General features: G+C 39.0%; 1 protein-coding gene across 2 annotated transcripts in view; it reads left to right on the forward strand.

Moving 5' to 3' along the window:
• Nucleotides 1–13,475, forward strand: part of ZFHX4 (zinc finger homeobox 4) — a 181,634-nt gene that overhangs the window by 26,237 nt on the left and 141,922 nt on the right. The window contains exon 3 of one of the 2 annotated variants that reach the window (XM_032610394.1): nt 240–742. In XM_032610394.1, the coding sequence (XP_032466285.1) occupies nt 240–742 (503 nt within the window). The remainder of the gene's footprint in view (nt 1–239; nt 743–13,475) is intronic. The other variant, XM_032610395.1, reaches the window with a different exon arrangement.

The raw sequence follows: 13,475 nt of genomic DNA on the forward strand, positions 1-13,475 counted from the left end.
AAATACAAATTTCAGAATGACATCATGCCCAGTAGGAGTAATTAAAGCTATCTGATGAGGGAATTTAGAAGTTGAAAGGGATGATTGTAATTGATCCTGATTCAATCCTATTATACCTTTTTATAGTTTAAGCTCTAGAGAAAGCACATTCCTTGTCAAGACTTTATTTTACAGATTCCTTTATGTGTGCTGTGTTTTCCAGTCTCTATTTTTCCTCTTAATTTTTTTTTTTCCTGTAGTAAATAATGAGCTGCCACCTGAAATCCGGCTTGCCAGTGGTCAGCTAATGGGTGATGACCTGTCCCTCCTTACTGCAGGAGAGCTGTCACCTTATATCAGTGACCCAGCGCTGAAGCTATTCCAGTGTGCTGTTTGCAACAAATTCACCTCTGACAGCCTGGAGGCCCTAAGCGTGCATGTGAGCAGTGAGCGCTCCCTCCCAGAAGAGGAATGGAGGGCTGTAATTGGAGATATCTACCAGTGCAAGCTCTGTAACTACAACACTCAGCTCAAAGCCAACTTCCAGCTCCACTGCAAGACTGATAAACATATGCAGAAATATCAACTGGTGGCTCACATTAAAGAAGGGGGCAAAAGCAATGAGTGGAGGCTGAAGTGCATTGCCATTGGCAACCCTGTTCACCTAAAATGTAACGCCTGTGACTACTACACCAACAGCGTGGATAAATTACGCTTGCATACCACCAATCACAGGCACGAGGCAGCCCTGAAGCTCTACAAGGTAAGCAGTGTCATCCATTTCTGTTGGCGCAGAGTAGAGGAGGGAATTAACTGTTTTGGAGCTTGGACCACAAATCTGCAAGTTAAGGAAAAAAGAGAGGAAAAAAAAAATATAGAGAAGGGCAAGAGCCACAGTTTCTGCTTCACATTGTTAAATGCAGAGCCTGTTGAAGTAGATGGAATCGGAAAATATATTTAAAGGATTTGCCATATGTCCCTTTTACACGTATCTCCGTGGGACTGATCACTCCACTGGTTGCCCTGAAATAAAATCACTTTTCTGAGTGTTTCCATATATAAAATAATACTCTTAAACCTCTTTTATTGATTGATCAAAAACAACATAGCAACCCTCTTAGCTAAGTATTAATGGCTTCAGGGAGCAGAGGACAAAAGTAGCATTGCCCTGTGAGTGCATCATCTTTTGTTTGGTGACAAACAAGGATGATCCAAACACAATGTGTGGTCTTTGGGGTTTTCTTTTCCCTGCAAGCTCCTGGTGGTATTGAGTAAAAACACACGCTCCCTTAGCATCAGTTGTCAGTCTCCTACTTAACTCTGTTGTTATTTTGCATGACTTTTCCCAGCTAGTAAAGTTTTCAACCCTCTCAGTGGGTGTGGCTCAGGTAAAAATGTTCATTGAATGGCAACTAGACTTTTAATATTACAGGGGAAAAAATATATATACGGATGTAATGAACACACGCAAGCGATGAACATCATTTGTTACATACCTTGTCTTGACTTTTTCTGAACCCTAATTACTGGTTAATTTATTTTCTGCAGTTTGTTTACTGGAATGGCTGGATTGTCTTGGTTCATGTACAAATGTAACAGATTCATTTCTATGATGAATAACTTGGTAACTTCTAAAAACTTCTTTTGTCCAGAGGATATTAAAATTCAGAAAATAGGGGCTTCCCTGGTGGCGCAGTGGTTGAGAGTCCGCCTGCTGATGCAGGGGACACGGGTTCGCGCCCCGGTCAGGGAAGTTCCCACATGCCATGGAGTGGCTGGGCCCGTGAGCCATGGCCGCCAAGCCTGCGCGTCCGGAGCCTGTGCTCCGCAACGGGAGAGGCCACAGCAGTGAGAGGCCCGTGTACCACACACACAAAAAAAATCAGAAAATATTGCAAACCATTAGTCATCGTAACAAGCTCTAAATATGATTACAGAATCCATTTTGCAAGTGTTATCTATTGATTTATACTAGAAATCAGTGATAACTATACTATCAGGAGGCAACCAGTGATTATAATACCTATGGCTCTTCTAACGCTCTTTCGAACTATAAACAGACCATAAAAAGAGCAGACTGTGGCTATCTCGAGCAGGGGCAAGAATTATTTATTTGGGTTGGCCTGCCACTATTTGGGCTGTTTCTTGAAGTTCAAATCCTGGATTGATGTACTGAGCGTGAAAACCTAAAGTCGTGGTGTGAGAATTTGTAACGTTGTTCCTGTAATATCGGCTCTCTGTGGATCAATAATGAAAGCATTAGATTTGGGTTATACAGTTTGAGGGGAGTACAGGCCCTGACGTAAGATGGAAAGCTTCTAAGTTGATGGTATTGCAAATGTAATATAATGGATTAATTGTATTATAATTCATAGCTTTTACAGCAACAGTTGACAGCCATTCAGTTGTCAACTTTTCTTCTGCTGATACCCGAACTATTAAAACTTTTAGAACACCTAGGAGAAAAAAAATAAACATTAAGTTTGTATAAATAATAGATTTCGACCCTGGGAGCTATGTAGAATATTCATGAACTGTGTTTGTATTCACACAGCCCCTCTAACACTTTAAATTAACATGTTGTGAATAGAAGATATAAATGTACAAAATTTTCTGTTTTATTAATATCATGTGGGAAGCTAAAGAAAGGTAGAGCGTTCCTGTTTATTTTCTCAGGAAAGGTTATTTAATCTAATTGACGATTATTTACACGTGTGTATGTGTGTATTAAGTTTATCCATTCATTCCATGAGTATGGATTGACTACCCTCACTGTCTATAGAGCAGTTTGCTAGGTGTCAGGGTTACCCTTGAAGTTCCTTTTCAGAGAGAGTTGGATGTTGTCTTTGAAAGTGTAACAACCAGATGAGACTGAACTTGCTTATAGAGAGGGCCTTACAGCAGAGAGAGCTTTAGATCCCAGAACCAAAGGCTCTATGTACTCTTACCTTAAAAATGTTATGTCATATATAAATTGACTTTTCCCCCATCTTCTTTATTTGCTTATCTCTTAAATACCCAAGTGTCCTTGCGGTGTGGTGTCTAAAAATGGTCAACAAACAAATAAAAACACACTTTGAACAAGCTTACCTTGAATTAAAGGAAGATGGAAGAGATAAATATTGGAGCCATTGAAACTTGGTATTGGGCAAATGAACTATATTATTTTGCATTAGCCTTCAAGGAGCATTCATTCTTTCTAGAAGTCACTAGAAAAGTTCCTCCAGAGTAGCAATGTGTTGAGGATGCTGTTTCTAAACTGATTTACAGGAACTGAGTGAGTCAGATCCAGAGGATTTTCAAGTGCAGTAATGAGGATATTAGCAAGCTTGGTCGGCTTGTGTCGGCAAAATAAAATTGCTCCATAAGTAACATTAATTGCTTTTAAATGAGACCCTAACAAATTGGCCTAGGCCTGGAAAAAAATGATGGTTTGTAATATGGCGAAAATATTAAAATTGGACTTAAAATGGTGTCTGAGCTAATGACTAGATAATAATCACCTATATAAAATTCATTTTCATTAGGAGTTTAATTTACATCATTTTGCATCGTGAATTATTCAGACTTCAAGGGAAAGTGACAAGTAGCAGTTAAAAGACAAATACGGAGCTGGGAGTAAACAGCTCTTCTCCTCATTGACAGCATATTGATTCATAACACTCCAAATGTGGGGATCTGTCAGGGCAATTTGAATAGGCCACTTACCACTTGCATGGTCAGCCTGAAGCAGTATTACCTCAAAGATGTGTGTGTCCTTATTCCAGTTTAAGGAGGTTAAAGGTTAAAGGTTAAGGGGTAGCTTAAAAGCATCATCTGCCTAGCTGCTTAACTTTAACCTGATCAATTTAATGAAAATCTGTTTTACAGATGTTGTTTTAATGTATTTGGCAGGATTTAGGCAGCTTTAACATTAGACGTATGCTAGTAAAAATTATTTCTTTATTTGACCAGAACAACACCTTTCCTTTCATGTTTAAGGTAGAAGGCTTGTGGGTTACGGTATTTTGGCAAAGAACCCAGGGGCAGAATGTGTTGATGATTTTTCCATGTGGACTCAGAAAAAGAATACCTTTATGTCTATTGCTAGCGATGACTGCAAAAACAAACAAAGCTGTGTTCATTTTCTGGCAGTATTCTTTACCTTAGGATTTTTTTTTTTTAAAGGAATTTTGTTATTGTTAAGAAAAGCTTACTCCTTTCTTCAGGCAAACTTCTCTGAAGCAGTAAGCACTATTAAATTTTGATACTCTTTTCCTCTGGAAATTTTAAAGATGAAGCGAAATTGGGCTAGGAAATTCAAACGATAAAATGAAACTGCTGGGCTTCCCTGGTGGCGCAGTGGTTGAGAGTCCGCCTGCCGATGCAGGGGGCGTGGGCTCGTGCCCCGGTCCGGGAAGATCCCACATGCCGCGGAGCGGCTGGACCCGTGAGCCATGGCCGCTGAGCCTGCGCGTCCGGAGCCTGTGCTCCGCAACGGGAGAAGTCACAGCAGTGAGAGGCCCGCGTACCGCAGAAGAGTTAAAAAAAAAAAAAAAAAGAAACCGCAGATTGACCTTAATCTTCCCTTTTAATGTCTATAAAGTGAGGTTAATAAGTACTGAATGCATAGATGGCTACAATCAGTGTTGCAAGGTAAAATGTGTGTGTGTGTGCATCTGTATATATGTATATAATGCCAACACAGTGTTCTCAGCTAAGCACTTTATTAGATTTGATTATGTTTTCCCAATTTCAAGCCTCTGCATCCTTTACAAATTTCTGTCGATTGATATTCACATAATGAATCCTCAATAAATATTTGTAAGATGGATAATGGACTAATGCATAAACTGAGACATACTAAAGAAACTCCTTTACTTCCAACCCTCATTAAAAAAAGAATGCACTGCAATTTGGTCTACCCCTTAAATGATCTCAATCCTTTTCTAAAGTGTCCAGTAAAAAGATTCAATGAAAACCACTTAGCACTACATGTTCCAACTGAGAAAGAACAAATAAGACTTTGGTAATATTTCAGATTTACAGTTTACCTTATTCTTGCCTTAGAATGACCGAGACTTTTCTGGCCAGCTGATTGGTCGACCAGCATCCTGTGCAGGGCATGCAAATACACTTGCCACACCTGTGCTTTAGCTGCTTTGATGATATTATATTGTATTTTTAAGTGAGGTATTCACAGCTTCGCTGGTTCAAAGTCAAAAGCTTAATTATACTAGTTTTTTTTTTTTCTTCCTGCATCTGCTAGTTGTGAAGGAGAATCATCTGTCTGAATTCCATAATGCTGTTTTCATATTTGGATTTCAAATTGGCTGAGGGCAGTGAAAGAATCTCTTGTCTCCATGGTGAGCAAAGGACGACACGTGGGATTTAGTCCTAGGTAACTTTTAGTGTAACATTCCCCCAAGGAATATTTTTGGAGTTTTCTCATTATCCATGTTATGGATGAAAGAATCCGGGTTAAGAACTAAAATCAAGGTGCCGGGAGGGTCACAGAAGAGAATGCAAAAACCACGCTGGGCAAAGTATGTGGCAAGGAAATAAAAAATGGAATAATTAGCTTCACCTGCCTTTTTTTCTTTTTCTTTTTTTTTAACTGGTAGGAAATAATAACCCAATCAGTTTGGAATTAATAAAGAATTACAAGCATTTTCATTTCAATAGGCCTGAGCCCAACTTTGCAATTTAAAATCAAATATACCCGATATGTACCATCTCAATTATTGAACTGTCATTGTCCCAGTGCGATGGTAAAAGAGGTTAGGAGATTGCGTGGTACCCATATGCATAAAAGTCATTGTGCAAAAGGAAATTGGAATATGTGTGTGTATCTAAAAAAACAAAACAGGTTTTTCTTAATCTTATTCTAGTCATTTGTTTAGATGAAGAAAGCTGTTTTCAGAGATAAACAAAAGTTCTTCTTTTCTGTTGCTAAACATTAACGTGAAGATGGAAAATTTTGCACTTTTTGTGTTAGTTTCAGATTTCTGTTCCTTTCAAGGTTGAAATGCAGTGTGAAATTTAATTTCAGTTGCAGGATTTATTTTTTAAAAAGTGATCACAACTCAAATTATTCTGTTATATTCTCATATAAAAAGACAAGGTAGAGGTTGAGAAAACAAGTTTCTGTAGTAGAAAAATACATGCTTGCCTAATACTTATAACTAATAAATATACAGATCAAATAGAAGTCAGCTGGTTAGCTAATAGCAACTAATAAATCACTAGTGTTTTCAGATCACAATGTAATTGGCCAGCCCTACTACTATGTCTACTTCTGTTTTTAAGCTTAACATTTACTGAAGCACAGCCATGTGTTGGAACACGGCTACTCCAGCACAAATATGGGCATTCTCACTGCATTCACATGGCGAGAAATATATACTACACTAGGAGCTGAGAACCCTGTTTGTATTCCACTAGGAAGAAATGACCAAAAATGTCTGTCTATCCAGATACATAATAGATAGATAGATACACATATATATAGATATATATTGATACATACCAATCCCTAGAAGGACTACTTTAGACCAGGTATTAACAACTTATTACATCCATGTCAGGATAGATAAAATGATTTTTAATGTGTGAAATTGTTAACAAACCCAGACAAAATTTAAAGAAAGCAAAGCGTGTCATTGGAATCCTCCTATTTTATTTCTGACACGTCTTTCTTTAACTAGTGCTACCATCTCCCCACACATCAGGCACATGCCGTTATTCTCTTCTCTCTTTTGCTGAAATCCTTACTGTTTTCTCATCTAGAACTTCTCTTCATGGAAGTACTCCGTGTTGTGAGATTACCCATCTAATTCCCCAAAGAAAATGAGAATTCCTTTCATTAAGGAGGAAAGAAGCCTTTTTCATAAAAGCAGAGTAGTGCATCCAAAGGTGTAAATGACTTTCAGATCTTTCCCAAGGTGCATTTGGTTTTAAAGGAACCGCTTGACCTGGATGAATTTCTAATGTGTGAGGAGGGACGGTGGTTACATCAGGGATGGGGTTGTGATAGGGCAGTGCCCCACCCTAAGAGCTTCTTGCATTTCCCTTCTTCCGGATACACACACGCACACACACACACCCCACACACACATCACACCCAACCCTCCACTTCAGAGAAGCAGTAAAAACTCTGGCACTACCATTCATTTCACTCCAGGACCATGTCAACTCAGACTTTGGGATTTATGTTACTGTTTTTGTATAACTTGTGCTCATTCTGTCTCATGTGAAGTGTAGGTATGGTTTAACCCAAATTAATAAGTCCCTATGTGTCCCCCAACCTGAGGTCATTTAAGGAATGCAGACAAAGGTGTTATATCTCATAATGAACGTGCTCTCCCTGTCTGTTTCTTTGGCTTCCACGTAAACATCCCTGTCAGTGGAGCTCGTTTAAAATCGCTGAAATGTTCAGATGGGTCCTAGGATGGCACGCGGTAAGGCGGCCAGAGTCATATGTTAAGCAGGCCTCGCGCTGCCGAAAGGGTCTTGGCCCGGCGGGGGTTGTGGGGGGGAGGAGCTGGCATGTGCATAATGACCACGGTTCTGCTTCCAGAACATCTGGCCGGCCTGCGTTCTACTGGAAATGCTTTACCAAGTTCGCTTGGAGTCTGATCCTCTGCTTAGGCTGAGTTCAATTAGACGTGGAGATTTGTTCATTATTCAGATAATTCAAGCCTTCAAAGGCACTTTTTCCCCCCAAATTATCAGTGTATTGCGGGAGAGCTTATGATGATATGATTATTCAAAAGAGGAACAACGATGGAGGCACAGCCCCCAAGAACCCATTAGGAAGATTCTGTAACCTAGGAGGAGTATGGTGATTGACGTTCTGTTTGCAGAATGCCCAAATGATTTCCCAAGTTCTACTTCTAATAAATACAGAAACATTCATTAAGCACTTCCTCTGGGCCAGGTTTTTTAATGTCTCTGTTTATGGAGGTTGTGTCCCATTAATGAGGAAGGATACAAACCATCTTCTCTAAGGTGATGCTTCCTAACTCACTCTGTTCTTCCAATGTGGCAGGGACATTAATCAAATTAAGGGTTGAATCCATATACTAGCCCTTGAAAGCTTCCATGCTTTTTTTCAACAATGGTTGGTCAAAAGGCTGAGTGTGACTCCTTTCTTGGGTCATCAGTAGATGTAGAACAATGTCACTTGTATATCTTGGCTGACTCATTGCTCTCTTGCAGTGTACAACTTTGTTAGTCAGTTTCAGACAAAGGTTATGGTGGGAATTACAGAGCAGGATAGAGCTTTTCTATTTCTTGGAACATTTATGTTGTTCTTTAAACATGAGGATGGTGCCACTGATGCATTGCCTAGAAAATGAAGAAGAGAACCACTTACTAAAGGATGCAAAATGGGGCTTCCCTGGTTTCGCAGTGGTTGAGAGTCCGCCTGCCGTTGCAGGGGACGCAGGTTCGTGCCCCGGTCTGGGAAGATCCCACATGCCATGGAGTGGCTGGGCTCGTGAGCCATGGCCGCTGAGCCTGTGCCTCCGGAGCCTGTGCTCCGCAACGGGAGAGGCCACAACAGTGAGAGGCCCGTGTACCACAAAAAAAAAAAAAAAAAAAAAAGAATGCAAAATGTGTCAGATTATAACTTCAGTCAATTCCCTTGTAGAACCAGGATGCTACTTTAGTTTGAGTCTTGGAAGATCTTTCTAACTTCAGTCTGCAGTACTGTCGAGAATTCTGCTTAAAGGTAAATTATTGTAATGACAGTTCTGTATTATCACAAATAACACTTACATGTGGCGACATTTCATTTCACTCAGTTTTATAATATTTTATTAACACTCTAGGTTTCCTAAAGGAAAAGTACTTTTGCAGCTTTGACTATAATACGTACATATATTAAATATGTATATGTAAATATAAATGTGTATTGAGACCATATTCTCAATACTTTATTGATACAGATTTTCCTAAATACTTTCTTTCATTGGAAATATTAGGAAGCATAGAATATACACTTCTCTCTCCTTGTTGCTTAAGGGATAAATGTTAGGGTTATATTTTCTGATTACTCAGTTTTTAGGGAGTAGTGTGGAGGACGGTTAGGGTTGAAGAATTCTTTGTCCCTGGATATCTGCTGATAAAAATTAGTGGAATGCAGTGCTGAGGATGGAAAGAAATGAGCTATTGATAAGTCCAACTGTATTGCTTAATTCGAATTTGGGAGGAAAGCTTTAAAAGTTTCACATACTGATTTTCAGTCCATGATTATGTGTCTTGTGTCGAGAAGAGCCTCATTTATAGCTAGAGTTGGTAATTGACTGTCTCTGTATGATTTACAAGCTATTGGAAAGAATCTCACCAAAAATATCCCTTCTTCTGATGCCAGTCTGTTGTCAGTGACACTGTATTGATACTTGACTTATCCATTTATCAATGGCACAACTTTTTGAACAACAATCGCAAGTTAAAGCATTTTATGTGCATTATCTCATTTACTTTTCCCAACAGTTATAAGTTGTTTTTCCCATTAAGACATATGAGGAAACTGAGATTCAGAGCAAAACTCCTTGTTCAAGTCCTCACAGATAGTAAGAGCACGTGCTGGGGTTCTCACTCTGGTCTCTTTTCAACCCAAGCCTTCACCTACAGTATAAAACTTTGCTAATGAAAACATTTTGTTGTAATACTTGAGAACAGGAAGAACAGGGAGTGCAAAAGGAGGAGAAGGGCTGGGGCCCTCAGAGACAAATGACCGTTTTGTCCAGGGTTAGTTATTTTGGAGCCCACCTTTATTCCTTCAAGTTACAGATTCCCTTAAAGACACTGCAGATGCAATGTAATGTAAGAGCTGGCTGGTAGGGTTTGCACCCACGATTGCAGTCAACTGGCGTGATGAACTTACACCTCTTGCGGGCATCTTCAAGCCTGAAGGAGAGACTGCTGGTTCAAACTGTTACCTGACTCTTTCCTATCACAACAGAATTCTTTCCCTTTAAAGAAACTTTCCTTTTGCTGGCATTTTGGGGTGTTTGGTATATTAAATAGTAAAGGACTCATAGAATATTTATCACTTCGAGTGCCTGAGCTCTCAGTGTTTGCAAGTTAAGCACCTTTGGAAGCTGCCTTAATTCATTCAGGTCACCAGGGTACTTCAGCAGTAATGTACTAAATGGTACCCTGCTGACCTGAAAGATGGAATGTGCCTCCCTAAGCATTTAACTTCCTACATAGCAACAAGTAAAGCACAGTCTGCTCTCTGCCCAGGACCTGAGTCTCCTCTTCCCTCTTCCTGACATCCTTATAACTACTGGAGAAAGTCCTATTCATTTGCTACGTAACCAGCATTTTTAAAAACTTATCTTGTTTTGAATTATTATTATTATTATTTTATTTTTTTTGCGGTACGCGGGCCTCTCATTGCTGTGGCCTCTCCCGTTGCGGAGCACAGGCTCCGGACGCGCAGGCTCAGCAGCCATGGCTCACGGGCCCAGCCGCTCCGCGGCATGTGGGATCCTCCCGGACCGAGGCACAAACCCACGTCCCCTGCATCGGCAGGCAGACTCTCAACCACTGCGCCATCAGGGAAGCCCTATTATTTTTTTAACTTGTATCTTTTACTTCTTATTTCGATTCATTTTGTACCAAGCTTCCAGGAATTTTCTCTCCACCATAGGTTTCTAATGCACTCCCTTCCTCTCTCTCCTCCTCGAAATTTTGCTAATGATTCCAAGCAACCGGCCCACATCATTTTAGAATGGACTTCCCTTAGAGATGCTTGAGGAGAGCTTGCCTTCCTGAATCTGGCTACCGATCCTGCAAAAAATTCTCAGTCATTGACACCAACGCAGTTGACCGTACTCATTAATGAAATATTCTTTTAATGGAAAGTAAGAATAGTCTTAGTTTTGAAGTGACCGAACTGTTAGCCGGAGAGAAGCTCCCAATACCAAAGCTGGTGTGTGTAAAGGATGCAAGGACATTTGGATAATTATGATGGGCAGTATCTTTTAAAGACTTTAAATATTTCTAACTATTTATTTGGTAGGCTTGAAAATAATACTAGCATACGTCCTTAGAGCCTGAAGTCATTCATTGTTCAGTTGTGGGAAATCAGGTAGCAAGTCTGATTGCCATCACCTCTGGAAGAGTGTCAGTTTACAAAGTATCTCCTTTAAACTCAACATATATTCAGCACTTACCAGTAGGTAACAGGGCAGGTGACACCAGACATGAGGGAAGGGGTGAATGATTCCCCAATTTACACCAAATAAATAGTGTCGTTTTTTAAAATAAGATTAGCATGCTAAAATGGAAAATATGTAAACAGCGGAATATACCTTTCAGAATTTATTTCATTTGGTGAATTGATATTACACAAACTTTGGAAGGGAGAAAACGCGCTCCTACTTACTATGAGATACTATCACCGCTTTTTAAACAGAGGCCCCTCAATGTCTTTTGAGAAAGAATTTGACTAAAAGCAAGTTGTGGTTTAATTTATTTGTTTTGGTTTATTATAATTTGTATTAGCAAATTAAGTAATTAAAAAAAGCCTATTTGGATGGAACCATCGTACCAAGTTTTTCCATCATGAGTATTTCCTGAAAAGATACTCCCCAGGCTCATAACCAAATTCCTTAAAAATAGATCCAAAGAGAATTCATAAATAACTTTTTTTTTACTCAGAGAAATAGAGTCTCTGGCTCTGTTAATTCCTTAAATAGTAGAAAAACTAAGATGTGTTTTATGAAGAATTCTTTAGTTTTTAGAGTATTCATTCTTAACATGGCAATAGAATTACCATCCTTTAAGTCAGAAATGCAAAAATTTCCTATTGCTTAAGAGTGTCGATATTTACTTAGATGTATATTTCAAAATAGATTCTCAGGTATAACATTTACTTATAAGTTCCTGTAGCATGTACTAGGTCATTTTATTTCTTCCTGTAGAACTGTGGCAACCCCTTTAAAAGTAATGGCTTCATAACTTATTGGGAAAGAATTGATACAGAATTACATCGAAATTGATTTTTTTTAAAGTCTGTGAACGATTTTCTAAAAAATGAACCATTTAATTCTTTATCAGTGGGTATAGAAGAATGTGGATATATTCAGTTCTCACGTGTTTGGTGATTATAAAGTCAAAATGCCACTACTCCAGTGATGTTTTCAGCATGTATCCAAGGAGACCTACCTATACCTATTTTGCTCAAACCCTGAAACAAATTGCATGCTCACGCACGTGTGCGCGTGTTTGTGTGTGTGTCTGTGTGTATGTGAGAGAGAGAAATGAGTGAGAATACAGTATACGAAGACTTATTTTAAAAAATTGTTGAAGATTATGAGTTGATCATTAACGCTTATTTATTTTGTTTTAAAGTAGAACTCAGAAATCTCTTCCTGAAAATTGTAAGTGTTCTCAGTCCCTAGAGGTAATAAACCTTTGATGATGTTGTGCAAGACTCGTCCACAAGCCCTGAAATCAGTTCTGTATGTACACATGACTAATCAAAGGTTCAGGGAACAGGTTATGATTTGGTAAAAGCGATAGGTGCTCCAGAAAGTAAATGGCCTTACCAACTGGGGGAGCACATTTAGCCTTTTTTCACCTTATAGAAGGCAGGTCCTAGTCCCACCATTGGAGCGGGTATCTTTTTACAAAGGCTTGAGCACTAAGTCTTTTGAAAAGTTCTCTTTTAAAGCAAGGAGTTTCTCAAATTAATATCTATCTAATTAGTACTCTACTCTTTTCTTTGCCTTAAAGTCACAACAGATACAAGACACTTAGACTCAAAAGTATCCCTGAAATTCAGGGAATTAGGTAATCAGAGCAAATATCTTCTTAAATTGATCAACTGTCAATGTCCATAGGGGAAAATGATGAAATAAGACAGCAATCTCAATAATTAAGCATGAAATTATTTAGGAAAATGTGAGTAAAATTCTCAAGAAATCAGTTCTAAAATAGAAAAGGGAGGAACTAAAAGAACTAAAGTACAAAACCTACCATGTGGGCAGTGCAGCGAATGTTGAGGCCATTGTATTCTGGTTTCTTGCTGCGTTTTTTTTTTTTTTTTTTAAATCTACAACAGCTTTGTTGAGATATAATTCATGTACCACGAAATTCACCCATTTAAAGCATCTAATTAAACGTTTTTTAGAATAGTCACAGAATTATGCAATCATCACCACAATTGATTTCAGAACATTTTCAACACTCCAAAAAGAAATCCTGTGCCATTTACCCTCCCCCCACCCCCCAATAATCCCAACCTCCCCTGTCCCGGCCCTAGGCAGCTACTAATTGCCTTCTGTCTATATAGACTTCTTATACTCAACATTTCATATAAATGGAATCATACTATGCATGGTCCTTTGTGACTGGCTTCTTCCACTGAGCATGTTTTCGAGATTCATCCATATTGTAGCATGAATCAGTACTTCATACCTTTTTATTATGGAATTTCCATTGCATGGATAAACTACATTTATTTATCCTCTCATCAGTTGATGGGCATTTGAGTTGTT

This window comes from Phocoena sinus, chromosome 17 (assembly GCF_008692025.1).
Source record: "Phocoena sinus isolate mPhoSin1 chromosome 17, mPhoSin1.pri, whole genome shotgun sequence".
NCBI lineage: Eukaryota > Metazoa > Chordata > Mammalia > Artiodactyla > Phocoenidae > Phocoena > Phocoena sinus.